The 22,514-nt window shown below is 49.2% G+C and overlaps 1 protein-coding gene across 1 annotated transcript in view; it reads right to left on the reverse strand.

Annotated features, from left to right (window-relative positions):
* GPR97 (G protein-coupled receptor 97) overlaps positions 1 to 21,501 on the reverse strand; it is a 21,681-nt gene extending 180 nt beyond the window's left edge. Inside the window, exons 1-11 of the mRNA XM_010861970.1 lie at positions 21,434 to 21,501; positions 14,148 to 14,310; positions 8,384 to 8,522; positions 6,713 to 6,859; positions 5,772 to 5,906; positions 5,206 to 5,245; positions 4,949 to 5,040; positions 4,680 to 4,792; positions 1,810 to 2,090; positions 1,508 to 1,601; positions 3 to 192 (exon numbers count right to left, since the gene is read on the reverse strand). Coding sequence (XP_010860272.1) covers positions 3 to 192; positions 1,508 to 1,601; positions 1,810 to 2,090; positions 4,680 to 4,792; positions 4,949 to 5,040; positions 5,206 to 5,245; positions 5,772 to 5,906; positions 6,713 to 6,859; positions 8,384 to 8,522; positions 14,148 to 14,310; positions 21,434 to 21,485 — 1,446 coding nt within the window. The 5' untranslated portion in view covers positions 21,486 to 21,501. The remainder of the gene's footprint in view (positions 1 to 2; positions 193 to 1,507; positions 1,602 to 1,809; positions 2,091 to 4,679; positions 4,793 to 4,948; positions 5,041 to 5,205; positions 5,246 to 5,771; positions 5,907 to 6,712; positions 6,860 to 8,383; positions 8,523 to 14,147; positions 14,311 to 21,433) is intronic.
* Positions 21,502 to 22,514: the final 1,013 nt, after the last annotated feature.

Below are 22,514 nucleotides of genomic sequence, written 5' to 3' on the forward strand. Positions count from 1 at the left end.
ACCAGGCACGAGAGGCCCAGCAGGGTGAGGACCCCCTTCCAGTGCTGCCCCTTCTCCTTGCCCGCTGTGGCACTCGACAGAGTAAAGATTTTCCAGGACACCAGGCTCAGGATCACCGCGCTGAAGAGGAAAATGATGAGGCAGTAGCCGTACACGGTGACGTAGAGGGCAGTTTTCTCACGGAACCAGCACCTGGAGGAGATGGATGGCCGTTGGGACCAGAGGAAGTCCCCTGAGAGCAAGCCCCGGGCAGTCTCCCCAGCCTGTTCTTCTCTGACTAAGAAGATGCACCGCCCACATGTCCATCCATCCTTCCCCTGCTCTCCCAGGAGAGGGGATGTCATAAGGCTCCAGGTTGCTATCCCTTCAGACCAGTGGGCACAAAGGGCCAATTTGGTCCCAAAGGCATGTTTTGTTCACCCCACCTTATATTGGGGAAAAAAAAACTGAATTAAGGAACACCCTTTTAAAAGTGAAAGGTTTGGCATATACATCCAGATTCCACTTGGCTTATGGGATCTTGGGCTTTGCTGGAGCCTCAGATGGTAAAGAATCGGCCTGCAATGCAGGAGACCTGGGTTCGATCCTAGTTCCCCCTCCAGGGATTGAACCCAGGCACTGGCAGTGAAAGCACCAAGTCCTAACCACTGGACCACCAGGGAATTCCCTAAATATGCCAATTTCTGCTTCTCTTATAAAACCATACAGCTGGCAGCTCTGTGGACACCCTCCTGAGGGACAGTAATCAGCTGCCAATTAGGCTGCTGTGTGATTGCCGGTCTGCGGCCATGCCCACCCAGGCCGCTGCATGCATTTATGTTACCCGTCTGGCCCCTGGGACTCTGCATTCGAGGCCCTGGGCACAGCACCAAGGCCCCGCCAACTCTTCTTAGCACAGAGTCATGGGTCTCAGGTGGGAGCCCTGAGAGAGACTCAAATTGGCTCCACTGTTCCCTGTACTGCAGGGGTGAGAGGCCCCAGAGCAGGTGTGATCAACCCCCATTGTACAGACGAGGAGACGCAGGCTCTGAGAGGGGATGAACTTGCCCACGGTCACACAGCAACTCAGAGGCAGAGTCTGCATAGAACCAGAGCTGCTACAAGCACTGGAGAGTTGTGCCCTGCACAAGGGCACCTGGCGGGGGGTCAGGTGGAGGCTGAAATCCAGCTCACCCTGCACTCACCAGGCTGGGCACCTGGCATGGCAGGTCAGAGGGATAAAGGGGGTACCTTTTAAAAATTTCCCAAAGGTGCTATAGAGGCTGGTGGTGTCGCAGGCTGGAGCAGGGCGTCCTGCCTCCTGGTCCAGTCCTCTCCCCTTCTCAGCCCCTTCTCCTTGTCCTTCCTCTCTGGAGTTTACCCCTCCAGGCCATGAGCTAGCTGGATCTGAGGATCCGGCCTTGATTTACTCTCTTCTTGGTATTCTCCCCTCTTCCCACCTCCTTCTGGCCCTAATTTGTGCCCCCAGGGCCCTGAGGTCACCCTGACTCCCATAGCCACCACTCACAGCTCCAGTGTGATGACGTTCTTCTCATCACGGATGCAGTAGGGGCCGTAGCTGTTGGCGATCCCAGTACCGATGACTATTAGGGCAGGCAGGACTGGGGGCGAGGAGGGAAGGACGTATGGTGTCGCTGAGGCTCCCTTGGCACGTCCTCCTTCACATCCCCCTCTCACCGTCGATCCCTCAAGCTTTGAGCTAATCAGAGTGGGAGCTGCCACTGCCCATGGCCCTCCCCAAGGCTGGTCCCCTTCTGGCCTCATCCAGACAGAGCCAGCCAACCCTCTGCCTGGCCAGGAGACACCTACCCCAGCCCATAAGGCTCAGCTTCAGAAAGTAGTGGCTGAAGTAGGTGTTAAAGACCTTGATGACAAGCAGGTAGAGGTGGAAGGCTTCCAGGCCCATCCAGGTGAAGGCACAGAGCAGGAAGTAGTGGAAGACGGCCCCCCGGGCCCAGCAGGCAGTGTTGGACCCCTTCAGGCGTTGCCCCACATTGAGGAAGAAGGCCAGATTTAAGAGAAACAAGCTGATGCTCAGGGCCACATGGATCTTGGGGGCATCTTCAGACTTGAACCTCTGCCGGGAGAACCTAGGGCAAGAAGGGCTAGTGAAGAAGGTTATTCAGACCTCCCCATCTGACCACCTCTGGTCCACTTCTCTGCCAGTGTGAGCACCCTCTGGTTCAAGTCCAGGGGCTCTCTCATGACCTGCAGGACCCTGTGGGTTCTGGACCTTTCTGGCTTCATTCCTTGACTCCATGCTTGAGCCAAACTGCACAACTTGAAACTCTGAATGCCATTTGCTTCTCCACAGCTCCCAGACTTTGCCCATGCTCTTCCCTCTGCTCTCAGCTTCCCTGCTCCACCTTCAAAACCCTCCTTGGATGTTTCCTCCTGTGAAGGCTGTCTCTAAAGGCCACTTATCCCAGGCTTAGGTGGAAGTTTCCCAGAAGTGAGTGCGGTGTAACTCTCCTGACCCTTATTTCCATCTCTCTCCATGCTGTGACCTTGGGCCTAGCACAATAAGCAGGAGGAGGCCCTGCATTGGTTGAGTGACTGGATGGATGGCACGTGGATGCCCGAGGCCTAGAAATTGTAAGGAGATGAGGCTCAGAGTTAGACAGGGACTCAGAGTCACAGAGCAGGACAGGGGCTCCAGGCTCTCAGCCCATGGCTCCACGCCTGCTCTGTGGAGCTCACTGCACTTTCCTAGCCAATCAGTTCCTGCAGGACTCTCACTCGAGGGACGGGCCCTTAGGGCTGCCGGGAGGGGGCATGAGGGATAACGTCCACCACACCTGAGATGCCAGGCCCTACCCTTGGGAGATACTGACACTTCCTCCTGGCACTCCAAGCACTTCTCTCAGGGTCCAGCAGGGCAACCAGCTGGCAAGTCACGCTCAGCTTGTTGGGGATGAAGGCAGTGTCCTGGGCCAGGGCTTGGGGATGGGGGCAGGGGTGGTACCACTTACACTCGTCGTTTGGTCTGAGATGGGGGGTGGAGCTGGTGGGGGCCACAGCTCCCCAGAAAAGCAGCACCAGCATGTGGAGAAGGGCAATGGGAGGGCCCAGACTGGGAGTCAGGAGACCAAGGGCTGCTCCAAGCCAGTCATGGGTCAGAAGGCCAGGCATGGGGCTGCTCCCACGGGTTCCTTCAGCAGAAGTTCCTTTGGGTCCCTCAGCCATGGCTGGGGCCTGGGAGAGCCTGGGACCGGCTACAGCAGCTTCTGCTGTCCCTGCTCCTCCTTCTTCCAGGAACAGCCCTGGGTTTCCCCAAGGAGTACCCTTCCCCACTCTCAGCCATGAACCTCAGACCCAAGAGCAGGCATGTGATCTGGCCTGACCAATCAGTGTCATCCATCCTTTCACCGCAGTGGGCCTGTTAAGTCACGGGCACATGGTCTAAGTTACACCAGTGAGACTCAACTCTGCAGTACAGGGACAAAACTGAATACACACGCACGCACACACACACACACACACACACAGGGCATGCACAGGCTCAGCTTCTTTGGGGTGTGATCTCTGCAGGGCCCTGCACTCAGAAGGGCTCTATGCTTGTTTTAATGCTTTGTTGCCACCATCTTGAAATTCTTAATGATTTTTGAACAAGGGGCTACGTGTTTTCATTTTGGACTGGGCCCTGCAAATGATTTAGCCAGTCCTGTCAGTATGTGCAAACATGCTCACACACACACACACACACACACACACACACACAATTGAATGCATGTGGAAAATGGTGAAAACTGAATGAGCTCTGTATTCTCGTTAGCTGCTGTGTGTGTGTGTGTGTGTTAGTTGCTCATTCACATCTGACTCTTTGAGACCCCATGGATGGTAGCCCGCCTAGGCTTCTCTGTCCATGGAGTTTTCCAGGCAAGAATACTGGAGCGGGTTGCCATTTCCTTCTCCAAAGAGCAGTGCTGTGCCAATATCAATTTCCTGGATTTATACTCTACTACAGTTTTAGATGGAGAAGGAAATGGCAACTCACTCCAGTTTTCTTGCCTGGAAAACCCCATGGATGGAAAGCTTGGTGGGCTACAGTCCATGGAGTTGCAAAGAGTCAGACACAACTTCACTTTCACTTTCACAGTTATAGAAAATGTCATCACTGAGGAAAGCTGGATGAAGGAACTGGGACTCTAGGTACTATTTTTGCGACTTCCTGTTAGTCTATAATTATTTCAAAATAAAGTTTTTTTAGAGACTTCAATTCTGAGGCTTAGTTCAGAAGATTAGCTGTTTAGGCAGCTGAGAAGCTATGATGCTAGCCTAGGGCTCCCCTAGGCCCCTGAGTATGAAGAAGTTGCCTGACATGACTGACAAATGAGAAAGCGAAGTGGTGAGAATCAGAGGGACATGGAGTCCCAGGGACGTCTTCTGAGCACCTGGATCCAGCATCACCTGAACTGAGATCACCTTGGGTTTTTCAATCCTGTGAACCATGTGTTATCTATTTTAAGTCAATTTGAGTTGAGTTTCTGCCACCTGTAACTGAAAAAGCCAGACACTTTTCAGCCTCCAATCCCATTTTATAGATGAGGAAGCTGAGGTTTGGAGAAAATATGAGTATAACACAGGATTAACACTGCTCTGTTGGTTTCTACCCTGCCCTGCTGCTGTCCTTGAGGGCAGGAAGGAGATGGGGGGTGGGGCTGGGCGGGGTGACCCACCTCAGGACAACGTAGAGGACGATGGTGAAGGCCAGGAAGATCATGGAGGTTCCACAGCCAGCCTGGGAAATGTGTATGAGGGCCCTCACGGTGGCCTCATCCAAGATCGGCCTCTGTGGGTGATTCCCCAGAACAAGAATCCTATCAATTGGAGGCCAGGCCCGCACACCCCAAAGGCCTGGCCCCTGCCCACAGCCACCCTGTTCCCTGGCCCAGGAGCCTTGGCATTTCTGGAATTGCTGGGATGGTCGGGGAGGGGGCACTATTACCAGCAGCAGGGCGAAGAAGGTCAGGTGGTCACAGCGGCAGACAGTCCTGCGGACTCCGACCTCTGTGGAGCAGCCCTTGGAAGACCAGTCTCCTGATGACCCAGGGGAGAAGGAGAGGGAGCACAGCAGAGAGGAGGGCAGGAAAAGGGAAGAGAGAGGTGCGGAGAGGAAAGGAAGAGGGGACGGCCCTGCTGTTGGAGTCCGACTTACCCTTACCCTCCCTTCATCTTACCCGGGGAAGGTCCTCCAGGCCCTACCTTTAGTCGCATCCCAGAATTCACAGCTGAGGTTCATGTTCTAAAACCAGAGAGTGGGAGACAGGGGCGAGGCAGGGGTGACTGGGAGCGGGGAGAGGAGGGTGAGGGGAGAGGGGGGGTGCTCCGTGTCTCAGCATGTGCCTGCATTAGGTGGAAGCAAGGCTCAGCCTGTGGTCACATAGGAACCACATTTGAAGCATTTCATGTATCCCAGGTCAGCGTGTGGGGTGTGGATTGGTGTGGGTGGGAGGGGCGTATATCTGGGGGCTCCTTTAGGGGCACGCACATGTGAGCAGATGTGCAAAGCCGTGTGTGTGCATGTGGGTTTCCCAGGTCCACTGGGCCCCTCTGGGAGCACGTGAGTGGAGCATGTTGGGAGGACATGCATGCATAGGCTGGACATGTATCCATGGGCACAATTGTGTGTCTGGTCCTAATGGCTTCTCCCAGGTGGATGTGGGAGGGTAGGAGGGTGCAGAGTCCCCTGCGTGTCTGTCTATATGCCTGGGGATGCCCACCTGCCCATGTGCCCCTCGGAAACTGCCAGTCCAGGGTGGGGGACTCACAGGGGGCTGGTACTGGTGGGAGAAGGTGATCTCCAATGGCTCAGCCAGTTCGGTGACGTTTATGTGACCCAGAGTCAAGCCCACTATGCGATTGTTCAACACTCTGCTGCCGTCCTCCCGGCTGAGCAGGGAGCCCTGTGGAGGGATGCGTGGGAAGCCAGGCTACACAAGGGGCTCCCCCGACCCGACCCTGGTGGGGGCTCCTAGGACCCTCTAGGGCTTGTGCACCTTGCCTGGAGGGAAAGGTCTGGAGCCAGAGATCCAGGGGAAAAGGGGTCATGGGCGACCTTCTTCCTGCTGCTCCCTGGAATCTGCACCGGCTGTGCCAGGACAGGCCCTACACTCTAGGCCGAATGGCCACAATGCTGTGTATCTGATAGCTGTATTTCTGGTCCCCAGGCCTCCTCTGCCCTCTTAACTGGAGCACAGGGTTAGAAGGAAGATGAGACAAGAGATGGAGGACAGTGGATGCCTACAGTGGGGAGCCCCTGCCCACCAGCACTCAGGGATGCACAAGCCCCTGTGTGAGTGCAGACACACCTCTGGGGCATACCTGGTACACATTTGCAAGGGAATGCGCATGCATGTTAGTGTGAACATGGTCACACCAGCACATACATGATTATGTATGTAATCAGGAATAAGAAAAGAGATGCATGCTTGTGCACGGACAAGGACGCACACAGGACATGAACTCACTTGGGATACAGATACAAGTCCACAGACACTGATGGGGGGCAGGTGGTGTCTAAATACCAAGTGGGAATAACCAGCATGACCCTGCAGTCCAGACTCTAAGGACATGGGTCTAGATGACCTTGGCTGGAGACGTTCATCACTTCCTTCATCCCCACTGGGTCCCTCAGCAAAGATTCCAGAGGGGGCAAGTATGTCCCAGTGAACCCAGCATTGAATCTCAGCCACCCTGTGCCTCTCCTTACCTTGAAGACATTCCCTGGACCGATGTCCAGGACAATTATGCCCAACCGGACCATCGGCCCGCCGCTCTTCAGGGATCCGAAAAGGCTCTTGGGCAGCCGGACTCTGTCAGGGTGCTGGTGCTCATCCTTGGTCACCTGCTTCGGAATCTGCAACCACAGACCCAGCCACTTCTGTCTTTCCCTGAGGAGCCCAGTCACCAACACAGTTCCTGCCCCTCCCCCAGCTGGAAGGAGAACCTGAGGTATGCTGGGTGGTGGGACAGCACCAGGGTCCGAGAACAGCTCTGAGTGGTGGGACACCTGGCGACACAGTCCAACCTATGCTCTGTTCAGGCTGTGAGCCCCTGGCCAAGTCATAGCCCTTATGGAGCCTCAGTTTTCCCAATATGGAGAATGGAGCCAGCAAGGTGTCCTTGTGGCCACCCGTCAGGCAGGCTGAAAGTGGATTATGAAGGGGAAACACCTGGACAAGTCAGTTTGCAGGTGTGAGGAAGGGTCAGTGGTAGTGCTTTTGGCCAGCGTTCTGACCCCTGCTGTGCTGACATAGGGCTAGGGTGAGAGTGTCTGGTTTCTGACTCAGATATAAAGGAAAAGCAAAAGGCCATCGGGAAGGGAGACAGTGAGGACAAAGAGGAAGAATTCAAGAATTCACATTGAATGTGATATCCATTCCCACCCAACAACACATTTTGTAACAGCTAAGAATGGTCAAAATATTAAAATAAATTTTCATGGGTAGTTGCCAAGCGTGTTTCATCCATTCTGTGACCTCACTGTTCCCCTGGGGCTGCAGCCTGGTCCCACTGGATCCTGCCTCAAAAGCACCCATGGGCATGGAAAGAGGGGGAGCTAAGTGTTGTAGCCGAGAGCCTCAACTTTCTGCTTCCTAGCCCAGAACCTTGTCAAAAGGACATGTGGGTGATTTCAGAGGCCGGTGCCTACCCCATGCAGAGGGCTCAGCTGCTAGGGTGATGTGATAAAGGGTTGAGAAAGGCCCCTCCATCTTCCATCTCTCCTTCTCTAGGCTGACCTAAAAGTCTCTCAGTGACAGACCACTTTCCTGCTGCTCAAACTTCCACCCTCTGCTTTATGCCTGGAGGGAGGCTGTGCCCTCACTGCACCAAATATTCCCTGTAAGTTATCACATTTTCTCTGTCTGATAACCTTGAAAGTGGGCAATACCATCCCCATTTTACAGATGGGGAAACCGAGGCTCAGAAAAGTTCAGTACTTTGCCCAAGATCACAGTAACTAGTTAGGGGCAGAATCCAGAGTTTGCCTGTTAACCCTTTAGAAGTTCTCATGGGAATGTCAGACTTTGGAGGAGTCTTCAAGCTCATTTTATAGATGAGGACTCAGGGGCCCAGAGAGGGGAGGGGATTTCCTTGAGGACACTTTGTCAGGTGGGAGAAAGTCCAGGACTAGAACCCTGATTCTCAATTTGGCGATCTTCCGAAGGTCTCATGCTAGCACCCTGGACAATCTGTTACCAGGATCCACTCACCCAGTTAACTCACCAGCACACACTAGCCAGGTGGCAGAGAACTACCCAGTGTGACATGGGAAGGACAACTGTTGATGGACACCAAGCACAGACCATGATTCTCTCAGAAAAGCATGCCTGAGGAAAGTAGGGCCAGAACCCAACAAAGGGGATGGGGGAGTCTTCACCTGAGAGGGGGTCAGAGAGAAGTACAGGTCTTCTGAGACATTGGTGTTGATGCTTTTGACAAACGCTGTCAAAAAAGACGTATTCAATGTGTCCATCTGATTCCTCTCCACCAGATAGGTCTCGAAGTTCAGCCAATATCTACAAGGAAAAATAGGGTCTTGCAGGTTGAGTCACTCACTCACCTGGTCCGCTCACCTGGATGACAGGAGGAGGAATACCATGGAGAGCGATCATCAGGCTCTTGGTGTAGGAGGGGTGACCTGGGATATCAAAGGGAAAACCGTGATGCTGCAGAAGAAGAGGGGTGCATGGGAGGGATTCATGCTGGTTCTGAGGGATTCTAGTCAGAGGTCCCCCTGAGTACATGTTTCTCTTTTTTGGTAACAAAATACATTACAATGTAAAGTTTGTCATCTTAACCATTTTAAAGTGTGCAATTCAGTGGCATTAAAGACATGCACAACATTTGAAATCATCTTTGCTATCTAGCTCCAGAAATGTCCATCATCCTAAAAGGAAACCCTGAGCCCATAAAGCAGTTTCTCTTCGCCCAGGCTCTGGCAACCACTAATCTATGAGTTTGCCTATTCGGATATTTCATATAAATGGAAGTATGTGCTATCAGGTCTGTTGGCTTCTTCCACTTAGTATGTTTTCAAGGCTTACCTATGTTATAGTATGTGTAAGCATTTCATTCCTTTTTATGGATGAATAATATACTTCATATGTATATACCACCTTTTGTTTATACATGTTTCCATTGATAGGCATTTGGATTGTTTCCACTTTTTGGCTGTTGTGAGTAGAGCTGCTTGTATTCATGTAGAGGCTTTTGTTTAAAGAGGTGTTTTGTTTTTTTTTTTAAGTCTTTATTGAATTTGATACAATGTTGTTTCTGTCTTGTGTTATTGTTTCTTGGCCAGGAGACATGTGTGACCTTAGCTCCCCGACCAGGGATTGAACTCACACCCACTGCATTGGAAGGCAAATTCTTAACCACTGGACCACCAGGGAAGCCCCTGAAGACTTGCTTTTAATTCTTTTGGGTGGATACCTGGGAGCAGAATTGCTGGTAATTCTATGTTTAACTTCCTGCAGAACTATTCAACTGTTTTCCATATTAGCTGCATCATTTTATAGTCCCATCACCAGTGGATGAGGGTTTGGACCTCTCCAGATTCTTGCCAACACTTAGTATTTTCCACTTTGTTTTGTTTCATTTTCAAATATAGCCATCCTAGGGGATGTGAAGTGGTATCTCACTGCGGTTTTAACTTGCATTTCTCTAGTTGCAAAGAGTCGGGCACGTCTGAGCGACTGATCTGATCTGATCTGAGTGACTAATGATGTTGAGCACATTTTCATGTGCTCATTGGTCTGTGTAAATCTTCTTTGGAGAAAGTCTTCTGAGTAGTTGAAACTGTGGGATGATCAGTGTGTGGTGTGAGGGCTGTGCTTAGTCTGTCAGTCGTGTCCGACTCTTTGTGACCCCACGGACTGCAGCCCGCTAGGCTCCTCAGTCCATGGGATTCTCCAGGCAAGAATACTGGAGTGGGGTGCCTTGCCCTCCTCCAGGGGATCTTCCCAACCCAGGGTTTGAACCCAGGCCTCCCACATTGCAGGTGGATTCTTTACCATCTGAGCCATGAGGGAAGCTGAAGAATACTGGAGCAGGTAGCCTATCCCTTCTCCAGGAGATCTTCCTGACCCAGGAATCAAACTGGGGTCTGCTGCATTGCAGGCAGATTCTTTACCAGTTGAACTACCAGGGAAGCCCCTGTGTGAGAGCTCATTCACATTTATTACTAAGGGCTAAGTGAATACAGGGAATTCAGCCTTTGAAGACTTAGCTCTATGGACACTGACTTATGGGAACTGAACTGGCATTGGAAATACATAGAACACAAATTTAATTGTCATTTATTTTACTGTAGCCCTCTTGCCATAGGCTAGAATAGGGGTCCCCAGTCCCGGGAGCCACAGATGGGTATTGGTCCATGGACCACTAGAAACTGGGTTGTACAGCAGGAGGTGAGGGGTTGTCTTCCACAAAACCAGTCCCTAGTGCCAAAATCTTCGGGGACCACTGGGCTAGAAAGTTGGGGTGAGGCAAGTCCCGCCTCCCAACCTGGTCCCTGTACTGGTGCTATCCATGGTGCTGAAATTTCTCTGGCCAGAGTTCCTTTTCCTAAGCAAGGGGTCCTAAGATGTGTTGCCCATGTTTTAAAAGTAATTTTAAACAGGTGAAGGCTGAAGTAGCAATGAGAGAGAAGTGGAACAAGAGCAGATAGAGCCAGATCAAGGCTACTGGAAAGGAGTAGCTACGGAGGGCTTGCAAGGGAGACAAAAGGGAGAATTTTATTTCAACATTGTTTTTTGAATAGTCACAGTTACCCAAGTGGTGCTAGTGGTAAAGAACACATCTGCCAATGCAGGAGGCATAAGAGATTCTGGTTCAATCCCTGGGTCGGGAAGATCCCCTGGAGAAGGAAATGACAACCCACTCTAGTATTCTTGCCTGGAGAATCCCATGGGCAGAGGAGTCTGCTGGGCTATGGTCCATAGGGTCACAAAGAGTCAGACACAACTGAAGTGACTTAGCACAGCACCAAGGAATAAAACTCCAAGGAAACCACAGGACAAAAATATTGTAAAATATAATCCATGAAAACATGTGCAAATGAGATTGGATGGATCAGGCAACTAGAAATCCAGCCAGAAACAGTGGGATGAGACTGTCCAAATCCATTGACTGAGATACACCAATTGATGCTACTTTTTATCTTTCAAAAATCTAAACAAAGAAGTTTTGTGATTTTTATTGTTACCAAATAAAATAGAGAATTGTATTTCACAATACAAATAGCTCACCTCATGCATTCCAAACATTCCTTTCCCTTACAAAACAGACCATGAATTTACTTTCTTGAGGGAAGATTTTCTGATCTGGTTTTCAGAGCACTTTAAAAAAATTATTTTAGTTGTGAAAGTAACATATATTCAGAAATTCTAAAGCATAAATGAAAGTGAAAAGAAAGTGTTAGTCACTCAGCTCTGTCCAACTCTATGTGGTCCCATGGATTGTCTCCTCTGTCCATGGAATTCTCCAGGCAAGAATACTGGAGTGGGTTGCCATTCCCTTCTCCATAGATGTATACCTGAATTTTTAATTGTAAAGCTGACACTTATTTAAGGGTCATCTTCTTTGTCTGATACTAAATTAACTATTGAGATAATTTTTTGTTTGTGTTTGTTTTCATGGTACATTTTTTTTTTCATTGTAAGTGGTGTGAAGTTCAACAGCTTGTCTTTTACCTTGGAGGGGGCATCTTGATATTCTCTAGTCCACTGAATGTCCAGGAGATTCACTGAGGTGCAGGGACCCTGAATTCTTAGGGAGTTTGTCTCGTATCTCCTGGTTCACACGTGTCTTCCTACAGCATCTTCACTACTTGCTGCTTCCTGCTCATCAGATCTAATCAGCAATGTTGTCAATGTAGTGAAATTTGTAGAATGTCAGGATGAGTGAGGTCTCTGTGAATTATCTTATGACAGTGAAGAGACTTGATGTGGCCCTGAGGAAACACTGTGGCTATATACTGTTAGCTCTGCCAAGTAAAAGGAAACAACTTCGGGGACCTCTCTGGTGGTCCCGTGGTTAAAATCCACCTTCCAATGTAGGGGACTCAGGTTCAACTATCTTCCCTCATAGCTCAGTTGGTAAAGAACCATCCTGCAAAGCAGGATTCCCCGGGTTGATTTCTGGGTTGGGAAGATCTGCTGGAGAAAGGATAGGCTACCCACTCCAGTATTCTTGGGCTTTCCTTGTGGCTCAGCTGGTAAAGAATCTGCCTGCAATACAGGAGGTCTGGGTTCCATTCCTGGGTAGGGAAGATCCCCTGGAGAAGGGAAAGGCTACCCACTCCAGTATTCTGGCCTGGAGAATTCCATGGACTGTATAGTCCACGGGGTTGCAAACAGTCAGACACGACTGAGCAACTTTCACTTTCACTACTCTCAGGTTCAAATCCTGGTTGGGGAACTAAAACCCCGCATGCCTCAGGGCCACTAAATCCCCCTCACTGCCACTAGAGAGTCCACGTGCTGTTACACTACTAATCCCGAGCACACTAGACCCCATGCTCCACAGCAGAAGAAGTCCACATATCACAACTGGAAGCCCTTTCACCGCAACTAGAGAAAAGTCCATATGCTGCAATGAAGACCTAGCACAGCCAAAATTTTTTTCAAAAACTTTTTCAAAAAGCAAACTACTTTTGGAAGTCCTTGAAAAATGGTTTGGAGAAAAAAAACATTAGCCATGTAATAGCCGCATAGCAATAGCGAGGGGCTGTGTTGATTTCTTTGTGTAAACATACTCATCAGGGACAGCAGCTGCAATTAGATTCACTGCCTGATTAAGTTTATGACAGTCCGTGTCATTCTCCAAGACCCACCTGACTGATGGTGTGTTAAATGGAGTTAGGGCAGGTATTATCACTTCTGGTTCTTTCAAGACTTTCATGGATGCATTAACCTCTATATTTGCCCCCATCGATGTTGTTTTGTTTCTGGTTTACTATCTCAGTGGGAAGAAGACATTCCAGGAGCTAGTATTTAGCCATTCAATGAAATGCCCTCGCAAATGCAATTCAATAAAGAAAGCATAATCTCTTTAATAAATAGTGCCCAAACTGGACTTCCCGGTGGTCCAGAGGTTAAGAATCCACCTGCCAGTGCAGGAGACATGGGTTCGATCGATCCCTGGTCCAGGAAGATTACACATGCCTCGGGGCAACTAGGCCAGTGAGCTGCAACTCCTGAAGCCCGAACACCCAGAATATTCCACGGGTGTGGAACACCCATGCTCCACACAAGAGAAGCCACCATAATGAGAAGCCTGCGCAGTGCAGCGAAGAATAGCCACCACTCACCTTGCAGCAGCAAAGATCCAGGGCAGCTATAAATTAATTAATTAATTAAAAAAAAAAGATAGTGCCAAAACCATTAGCTATCTAAATGTAAAATGATGGCGATAACATAAAGCTAGACATTTGTCTCACACTGTGTACAAAAAATGAACCTCAAATGCTAATTGAGCCTAATTATAAGACTTCAAACAATACACTTAGAGCAGAAAACTTAGAGCAGAAGAAAAATTTTATAGCTTTGCTAGATGAACATTTCTTTGATATGTTTTAAATTTAAGTTAGAATTTATCAAAATTAAATGCTTTTGATCTTCAAAAGGCATTGTTAGGAAAATGAAAAAACAAATCATATACTGGGAGAGAATGCATATTTGCAAATCATACATCTGATAAAGGACTTGTATCCAGAATTCTTAAAACTCAGTAGTAAGAAGACAACCCAGTTTTTTAAAAGAGAGGAAGATTTGAATTTCACCAAAGAAAATACACAAGCACATGAAAAGTTACTCAACATCGTTAGTCATTTGCTAAATGCAAATAAAACCATAGTGAAATACCATCCATACTCAGTGACATGGCTATAACCCAAAATACCAACAGTGTTGTTAAAATGTGTTGAAACTACAACCCTTTTATACTGCTTATGGGAAAGTAAATGATATAGCCACTTTGAGAATCAGTTTGGCAGTTTTTTATAAAGCTAAACATTTACTTACTGTATATCCCAGCAATTCCATTCCCAAAGAAATGAAAACATATGTCTACAAAGAACTAGAATTCAAATGTTTATGGAAGAGGCCCAGATTCCTGCTCCAGCTCAGAGGGCCTTTTACCTCTGCAAATTTCCCAGATGGCAGAGTTTCTCCTGAGACCGTGTACACTTTGAGAAGCAACCAGCAGTTCTGTTAAGGTCGAAGTCTTCATACGAGTTCATATTGGTGAAGCCCTGGCAGACATTTCTTGGCTCTTCATATTTGGGTGTGGAATCTTCCTCACCTAACGGAGGGATGCAAAATGTGAATGTTCTGCATGAACAGGCACCACAAGGGCAGAGGGTAGAGGAGTTCAGGGTCCAGAGTCTAGTGGTGTGGACTAGAACCCCAACTCCATCCATCCACAGCAACTGTGTGAACTTGAGATGGATTTATATCCTCCCTGGACCTCGATTTCAAGGTGAAGGAGATAATATCCTGCCCCTGCCGCACCACCCACCCCCCCAACATCTCACTGGGCCAGTGGGCTACTTCGGGGAAAGTGCATACAAAAGGCTTGGCACATGACTATAGATAAAGGTTCATGTTAGTGCGAGTACCCTTTCCTACCTCCTCCAGGGAGTCTGCCTGGCTTTTTTGCATTTGTTCCACATCAGACTTTTCAAAGCCTTCGCAAGTGGGACGCATGGTGTAACTCTTAGACATGATCTGTTTTGGTTTGCCTCATTCTCCCACATTCCCAGCACAACCTTCATGGCTACCTCCTGGTATAGGTGGAAAATACAGCAGAATGAGGCTCCCTGAAGCAGAATGACTGAGCAAGGTCAACAGCTAGTTGGAGACTCCAGGACCAGAGGTCAGCTTTCACCTGGTAGGGGATGGAGTGCAAGCTTCGGGTCACTAGCTGTGTGACCTCAGACAAATTACTTAAACTCTCTGATACTCAGTCCCATTGGCCAAATGAAGCTGATGATACTTTCCTTCCTAGTTGTGGGGAGGATTAGAGATCATACGTGTTAAGGACATAGCTCACCGTAGGGGTACAAAGAGTCAGTATTATTTATTCCAGGAGGTGAGAAAGGCATTGTAAGACTATTTGCATATTTATGTATTTACATTGGATGGAAGGATGTGTCTATATATTTACCTATCTCTCAACAAAAATAATATCTGAACAGAGTTTTTAAAAACAAACTGTGTACAAGGACATAAGATGAAAAGTAAAAGTCCCTGCAACTCCCAGGTCACACTCCAGAATTCACTACCTGTAAAAGTTTATTGTACAACTTTCCAGGGAATGACTATGCATATGCAAGCATTTTATGCGAATTTACAAATTTACATGAATGGGATCATTTAGCAATATATCTAAAAGAGCTTTCTGTGTCGGCACATACCGATCCATCTCATTCATCATATATTTGCATACTATTTCAGTATACGGGTATTGCAATGCTTCTTCAGTTGGCCCCTTCTTGGTGAACATTTAGGGGGGGTTTGTTTTATTTTATTTACTATTTTGAATAATGCTACTTACATCTTTGTCAGTGTATGTTATGAATTCATAGAAAACATTCCTATCCTCGGCATTTCTATATCAAAATGTACGCACTTTGGAAAATTGCTAGATATTATTTAATTTCCTTCTTTTAAAAAAAAAAGATGTATTCAGTTTTACTTACTTATTTGGCTACACTGGGTCTTTGCTGCTGACCCAGTCAGCAGCCTGGTCTTTGACATGCTTTCTCTACGCACTCAGGCTTCAGTGGTTGTGGCATACAGACCAGTTTGCTCTGTGGGCTTAGTTGTCTGGCGGCATGTGGAATCTTCCTGGACCAGGGATTGAACCTATGACCCTTGCATTGGCAAGCAGATTCTTAACCACTGGGCCACCAGGGAAGTCCTCAAAGTCCTCAAATTTCCTTCTCAAAAGGGCTACAGCTCTTTATACTTGCACCCAAATGGGCAAGAGTGACTGCTTACTCACACACTCACAGTCCTAGACTTCACCAAACTTTCAAATCTTTGCTAGACTGGGGGTAAAATTGGATTTCATTTTTATTTTAGAAGGAGTCTGAGCATCTATTTGTATGTCTTTTTCCATGAACTGCTTTATTGTTTCCTTTACAGGGGTGAGCCTGGATCTTGACAATCTGTGCCTTTAAGTTCTGACTGGCCCACCAGGAGCTGAGGGTGAGGTGGGCAGGGAGACATTTACTTTTCATTTTTTCACACCCTTCTCCAGTGTTTGATTTTTTAAAAATTATGTACAGTATTACTTTCACATTAAATGAAATCAGTTAAATTTTAAGACAAAAATGAAATACATAGTAAAGACAAAAGCACACCAAAGTTAGGGTAAATGTAGGGTAAAATAGTAACATTTTCAAGTGGATTTTATAATAATTAGGGCTATATGTGACAATGTTTTAAGTAGCTTATAAAGGAACTTAAGTTTTCTGTTAGATTGTAAAGATATTCATAATATGTTGTTTAAGGGGGAAAAGCACAGGGTGGGTGAGAATATACAGAACAAGATCCATGTTTGCTTTTTAAGCAAAGGAGGAAGAGAGGGGCTTCCCCAGTGGCTCAGAGATAAAGAATCCACCTGCCGCTGCAGGAGATATGGGTTCGATCCCTGATCTGGAAAGACCCCCAAGAAGCAGAGCAACTAAGCCTGGGAGCCACTACTGTTGAGCCTGTGCTCTAGAGGCTGGGAGACACAACTACTGAAGCCCATGCTCCCTAGAGCCCACGCTCCCTAGAGCCCACGCTCCGAGACAAAAGAAGCCACCGTAATGAGGAGCCTATGCACCACAGCTAGAGAAAAGCCCAGACAGCGATGAGACCCGGCAAAGCCAAAAATAAAAATGAATAATTTTTAAAAAGGAGGAAGAGAGAGAAAACAGGGAAGGAGGAAGAAAGAAAGAAGGAAGAAGAGCAGAGAGGAAGAGGAGGGGAGCCAAGGAAAGTGTCACGTCAGCTCCAGGGGAGGGAACATTGTCTTTTAATGGCAGCCCTCTGTGTGCCTGAGGGGTTACTCATGGGTGCGGGGTACAGAGGGTACCTCCGCAGGTGTAAACAGAGACTCCCTCCTGGCCCACCATGAGATTTTAGGGACTTCAGACTTAGGAAGCTCTTGGCAAGTACCCTGGGCAGAGAAGATTACAAAACATCTTTTTTTGCAATTAGTTTTGGAAGACGTCATCAGAAGCATTTAGCCCAGACAGGGAGAGCCTGACCCAGGCCTTTGTGCCGGCTGCTGCTGCTGCTAAGTCGCTTCAGTTGTGTCCGACTCTGTGCGACCCCATAGACGGCAGCCCACCAGGCTCCGCCATCCCTGGGATTCTCCAGGCAAGAACACTGGGAGTGGGTTGCCATTTCCTTCTCCAACGCATGAAAGTGAAAAGTGAAAGTGAAGTCGCTCAGTCGTGTCCGACTCATAGCGACCCCATGGACTGCAGCCTACCAGGCTCCTCCGTCCATGGGACTTTCCAGGCAAGAGTACTGGAGTGGGGTCCCTCCAAACCCACCCTACTCTTCTCCATCCTGCTCTGACCCAGAGGTTGGTCTCCAAGGACCACCTCAAACTGGGTTCATACGGGGAGTGGGGGATGGGCAAAGAGGTCAGAGGGCAGGACAGTACCTACCCCTCCCTAGCCTCCCCATCACTGGCCTGCTTCTCTCTGCCGACAGCCACAAATTCTTGTTCCTGACCTGTGCTTAGTAAAGTATCCCCCCTCTGCCTTTTTTAAACATTTTTTTAAATGTAGATCATTTTTTAAGTCTTTATTGAATTTGTTACAATATTGCTTCTGTTAGGTAGTTAGAAAGGAAAAGGGAGTCCAGAATGGCAGTGGCCAAAAGACAAAGACAAAGAAGGGAAAAGTCCCTGAAAATAGAACAAAGGAAGATTCGAGGACCGGAGTGAGAACCTCAGGTAAAACAAACAGCCCTCCTGGCTAGCCCAATTTACAAAGGGCAGGCTCAAGGGGAGGAGAAAAAACATAAAAAAAGAGGAACCAAAACTGGGCCAGGGGCTTCTCTTCTCGTCACGTCTTTTGGTTCGGCCCACCCTCACACCTCGAGGATGTATTTTCCTTTGCTTTCTAAATAAAAAATGTAAACTAGTACAGCCACTATGGAGAACAGTGTGGAGATTCCTTAAAAAACTGGAAATAGAACTGCTATACAACCCAGCAATCCCACTGCTGGGCATACACACTGAGGAAACCAGAATTGAAAGAGACATGTGTACCCCAATGTTCATCGCAGCACGGTTTACAATAGCCAGGACATGGAAGCAACCTAGATGTCCATCAGCAGATGAATGGATAAGAAAGCTGTGGTACATATACACAATGGAGTATTACTCAGCCATTAAAAAGAATGCATTTGAATCAGTTCTAATGAGGTGAATGAAACTGGAGCCCATTAAACAAAGTGAAGTAAGTCAGAAAGAAAAACACCAATACAGTATACTAACACATATATATGGAATTTAGAAAGATGGTAACGATGACCCTATATGCGAGACAGCAAAAGAGACACAGATGTAGAGAACAGACTTTTGGACTCTGTGGGAGAAGGCAAGGGTGGGATGATTTTGAGAGAATACCGTTGAAACATGTATATTATCGTATGTGAAATAGATCACCAGTCCAGGTTTGATGCATGAGACAGGGTGCTCAGGGCTAGTGCACTGGGATGACCCTGAGGGATGGGTTGGGGAGGGAGGTAGGAGGGGGGTTCAGGATGGGGAACATATGTACACCCATTGCTGATTCATGTCAATGTATGGCAAAAATCACCACAATATTTTAAAGTAATTAGCCTCCAATTAAAATAAAGAAGAAGAATAAAAAAAACCGAGCTGTAACACGGAGCTGTAACACAGGTCCATCCAAGGAAATTACATGGGGCTGTAACACTGGCACATCCGAGGGCTGTAACACTGGTCTGTCCATCACTTCAAATTTTTGTTGCAATGAGACAAAACCGAGGAAATTACAAACTCCCCAATGCTTCTGTTTTATGTTTTTGATTTTTGGCCACAAGGCATGTGGGATCTTAGCTCCCCGACCAGGGATTAAACCTGTATCCCCTGCATTGGAAGGTGAAGTCAACCACTGGGCCACCAGGGAAGTCCCAGGAAGGTAACCCTTTATTAAAGAGACCGTCTGCTTCCCTCTAGATACCTCCCAAGTGGCACAGTGGTAAAGAATCCAATCAACACAGGAGATGCAAGAGGGTTCGATCCCTGGGTTGGGAAGATACCCAGGAGTTGGAAATGGCAACCCGCTCTAGTATCCTTGCCTGGAAAATCCCATGGACAGAGGAGTCTGGCAGGCTACAGTCCATGAGGTCTCAAAAGTGTTGGACATGACTGAGTGAGCACGCACACACTTCTTCCTCTGGGTCCCTACTCCTTTGACGCACCCATGTCACTCTGCTAGAATGTGAGTCCCTTGAGAGTAGGGACCACATGGTATATGAGCACAGGGCCTTATACTGTGTCGAGGGCTCCATTCATTTGGGAATGAATGAATGAAAAGAACAAATGAACGCATGGCAACTGCCCAAAAACACCCACAAAGAAAAGACCTTGCTGCTGCTAAGTCGCTTCAGTTGTGTCCAACTCTGTGGCAGCCCACCAGGCTCCCCCGTCCCTGGGATTCTCCAGGCAAGGACACTGGAGTGGGTTGCCATTTCCTTCTCCAATGCATGAAAGTGAAAAGTGAAAGTGAAGTCACTCAGTCGTGTCCAACTTTTAGCGACCCCATGGACTGCAGCCTACCAGGCTCCTCCATCCATGGGATTTTCCAGGCAAGAGTACTGACCTCAAGATATAAACCTCTCAGGGCTCCTCACATTGTTTAAACAGATGAACCAGAGCACCCATCTTACCATAGGGGAAACTCTGTCACTCCAAGGGGACTTCGAGGCCTGACCAGAAAATTACAACTTCTGTGAGGGGCCTAGAGTCCTTATGAGGTCAAGCAAGAGCCACTATTGGTTATGAAGTTAATTAATCCTTCAAGTGTTGCTGCCACACCTCTGGTACAATGTTGCCATTTTTCACACTTTTTTGAGCCATGTCCATGTGTGTTAGTTGCTCAGTCATGTCCGACTCTTTGTGACCCCACAGGCTCCTTTGTCCACAAAATTCTCTAGGCAAGAAGACTGGAGTGGGTTGCCATTCCCTTCTCCAGGGAATCTTCCTGACCCAGGGATTGAACCCAGGTCTCCTGCATTGCAGGCATATTCTTTACCATCTGAGCCACCAGGGAAGCCCTATTTTGTGCCAAAGACTGAATTTTGCATTTCCCTGAATTTCCCAACTTTTGAAGAGAAGAGAATTACTTGAAGCCCCGAGAGATCAATCCAAAGCCATGTGACCCCAAGCTGGACACACACAGGGGTGGGGATGAAGGACAGGCATGAAGGCCACTCACTGAATCAAGAGTGAAACAGGAGGAGCAGGCAAAGCTCAGAAAAACAGACAGCCTATGGGGAGAGTGCATCATCCTCTGCCCCAGGGGGTCGCTGCAGAAGGCAGAGAGCAGCCAGGGACAGCTGGCCAGGTGGGCCGGGGCGGGGGCCTGCTTTCCCAGGAAGGAGGACAGCAAGGGCACAGCCTGGCACCCTCGGGCTGCCTCTGGACAACCACCGTGTGGGTGTGTGCCAGACCAGGAGTGAGGGCTTCCCTGGTGGACCAGTGGTTAAGACTTCACCTTCCAGTGTGAGGGGTGTGGGTTCGATCTCTGGTTGGGGAGCTAAGATCCCGCACGTCTCGGGGTCAAAAAATCAGAAGCAATAAGGTATCAAACTCAACAAAGACTTTTAAAATGGCCCACATGAAAAAAAAAAAAAATCTTTGGGAAAAAAAAGGCCAAAGTGAAGGAATGGAAAGTCTAATTCTCAGCTTGGGTGACTGGGTACCGTGGAGCTATTGTGGGGTCAGGGAAGGGGAGCCTGTGTGGCTGGGGAAAGGGGTTGGGGGTGGTGGTGGGAGGGCAGTGCAGGCCATGTCTGGCCTCAGCCTCGAGAGGGTCCCAGACTCCTTTCCAAGGAGCTCAGAGGCAGTGGAGAAGGGCTTGTCACATCCCTTCACCCCATGTCCCAGAGCCATGACTGTCAGAGAGCCACAGTGTGAGGTATAGGGGTCGGGGAGCGCCCTCCATGGCCCCCTCCCATGTCCAGGCTGCTGTGGGGAAGCCAAGGGGACCCAAGACAACTGCTGACCCAAGTTTATCAGGACAGTAAAACTGGCCCAGAGGTCAGAGGAGGTGAGGCGGCCGTCAGGGTGGGCTCCTCAGAGGACACGCTCCAGACATGCCCCCTCCCCGTCCCCGACCCTGGCTCTCCCAGGCTTGGCAGGAGGGGGTGAGGAGCCCACTGCTCACCTGAGGCCAAATGCAGGAGTAGCAGGATCCCCAGGGCCCTGGGCGCCACCATCCTGGGCCAGCCTCGTCCACGCCGGCCAGAGCCCTGCAGCTGTGTGTCCTTCTGGTCCCAGTCTCTGCTGAGCCAGCCCTCCCTGGCACCCACCCCGCAGTGTCACCACTTCCTGTGGCCTCTTTCTCACCCTTCCTGTGCCATGGCACCGTCGGTTAAGTTGTGAAAGGTGAGTGTGGGGAACTGGGCAGAGTTCCTAGCCTCATCCCGCCCCATGACCACCTGCAGAGGGGCCCAGACTCCCTGGGAGTTGCTGAACCCACACCAGGGACACTGCTCCTGGGGTCATATCTGGGTGGGTGTGGGGATCCAGCAGCCACGGAAGCTCTGAGCAGATTCCTGGGGAGTGATGATGGGCCCAAGCTTTGGAATCAACAATTCTTTTCTCAGATCCTCCTTTCACAAGCGAGGGGCCTCTCTGAGCCTCAATTTCCCCCTTTGTAAAACAGACACCAGGTGGCCCAGTCGGTAAAGAATTCACCTGCATTGTAGGAGACAGCCTGCAGCTCAGGAGACCAGGGTTCGATCCCTGGGTTGGAAAGATCCCCTGGAGGAGGAAATGGCAACCCACTCCAGTATTCTTGCCTGGAAAATCCCACGGACAGAGGAGCCTGGTGGGCTACAGTCCATGGGGTCGCAAGAGTCGGGCATGACTGAGCGACTAAACCACCAAAACAGACACAGCAATGCAGCAATGCCTCCTAGGGCTATGTCGGGTGTGTGAGGAGACCCGTCACGTGCCAGGCATGCAGCTCGGCTGTAGGGATAAAGATGGGGAGAGAGTTCACACTCCCTCCTTCAGGCCTAGGATTTGAACAAGACCAAGGCTCAAGCCCAGGCCTGCTAGGGTCCTGGGAGGAGAGGAGGAGCCAGGCCTGGAGGCCCCCGGGGCCACTTTCCTCCCCCACCCAGCAGATGGAATAACAGGAGAGATGTGAGCGAGGGCCCTGGGGCTTGGTCAGAGCTGGGCTGACGTCTGTCCTGGCCACTTCCCGGCTGCCTGAGCTTGCGTGAGCTAACCTCTTCTCC

Source organism: Bison bison, unplaced genomic scaffold (genome assembly GCF_000754665.1).
Source record: "Bison bison bison isolate TAMUID 2011002044 unplaced genomic scaffold, Bison_UMD1.0 scf7180017864473, whole genome shotgun sequence".
Classification (NCBI taxonomy): Eukaryota; Metazoa; Chordata; class Mammalia; order Artiodactyla; family Bovidae; genus Bison; species Bison bison.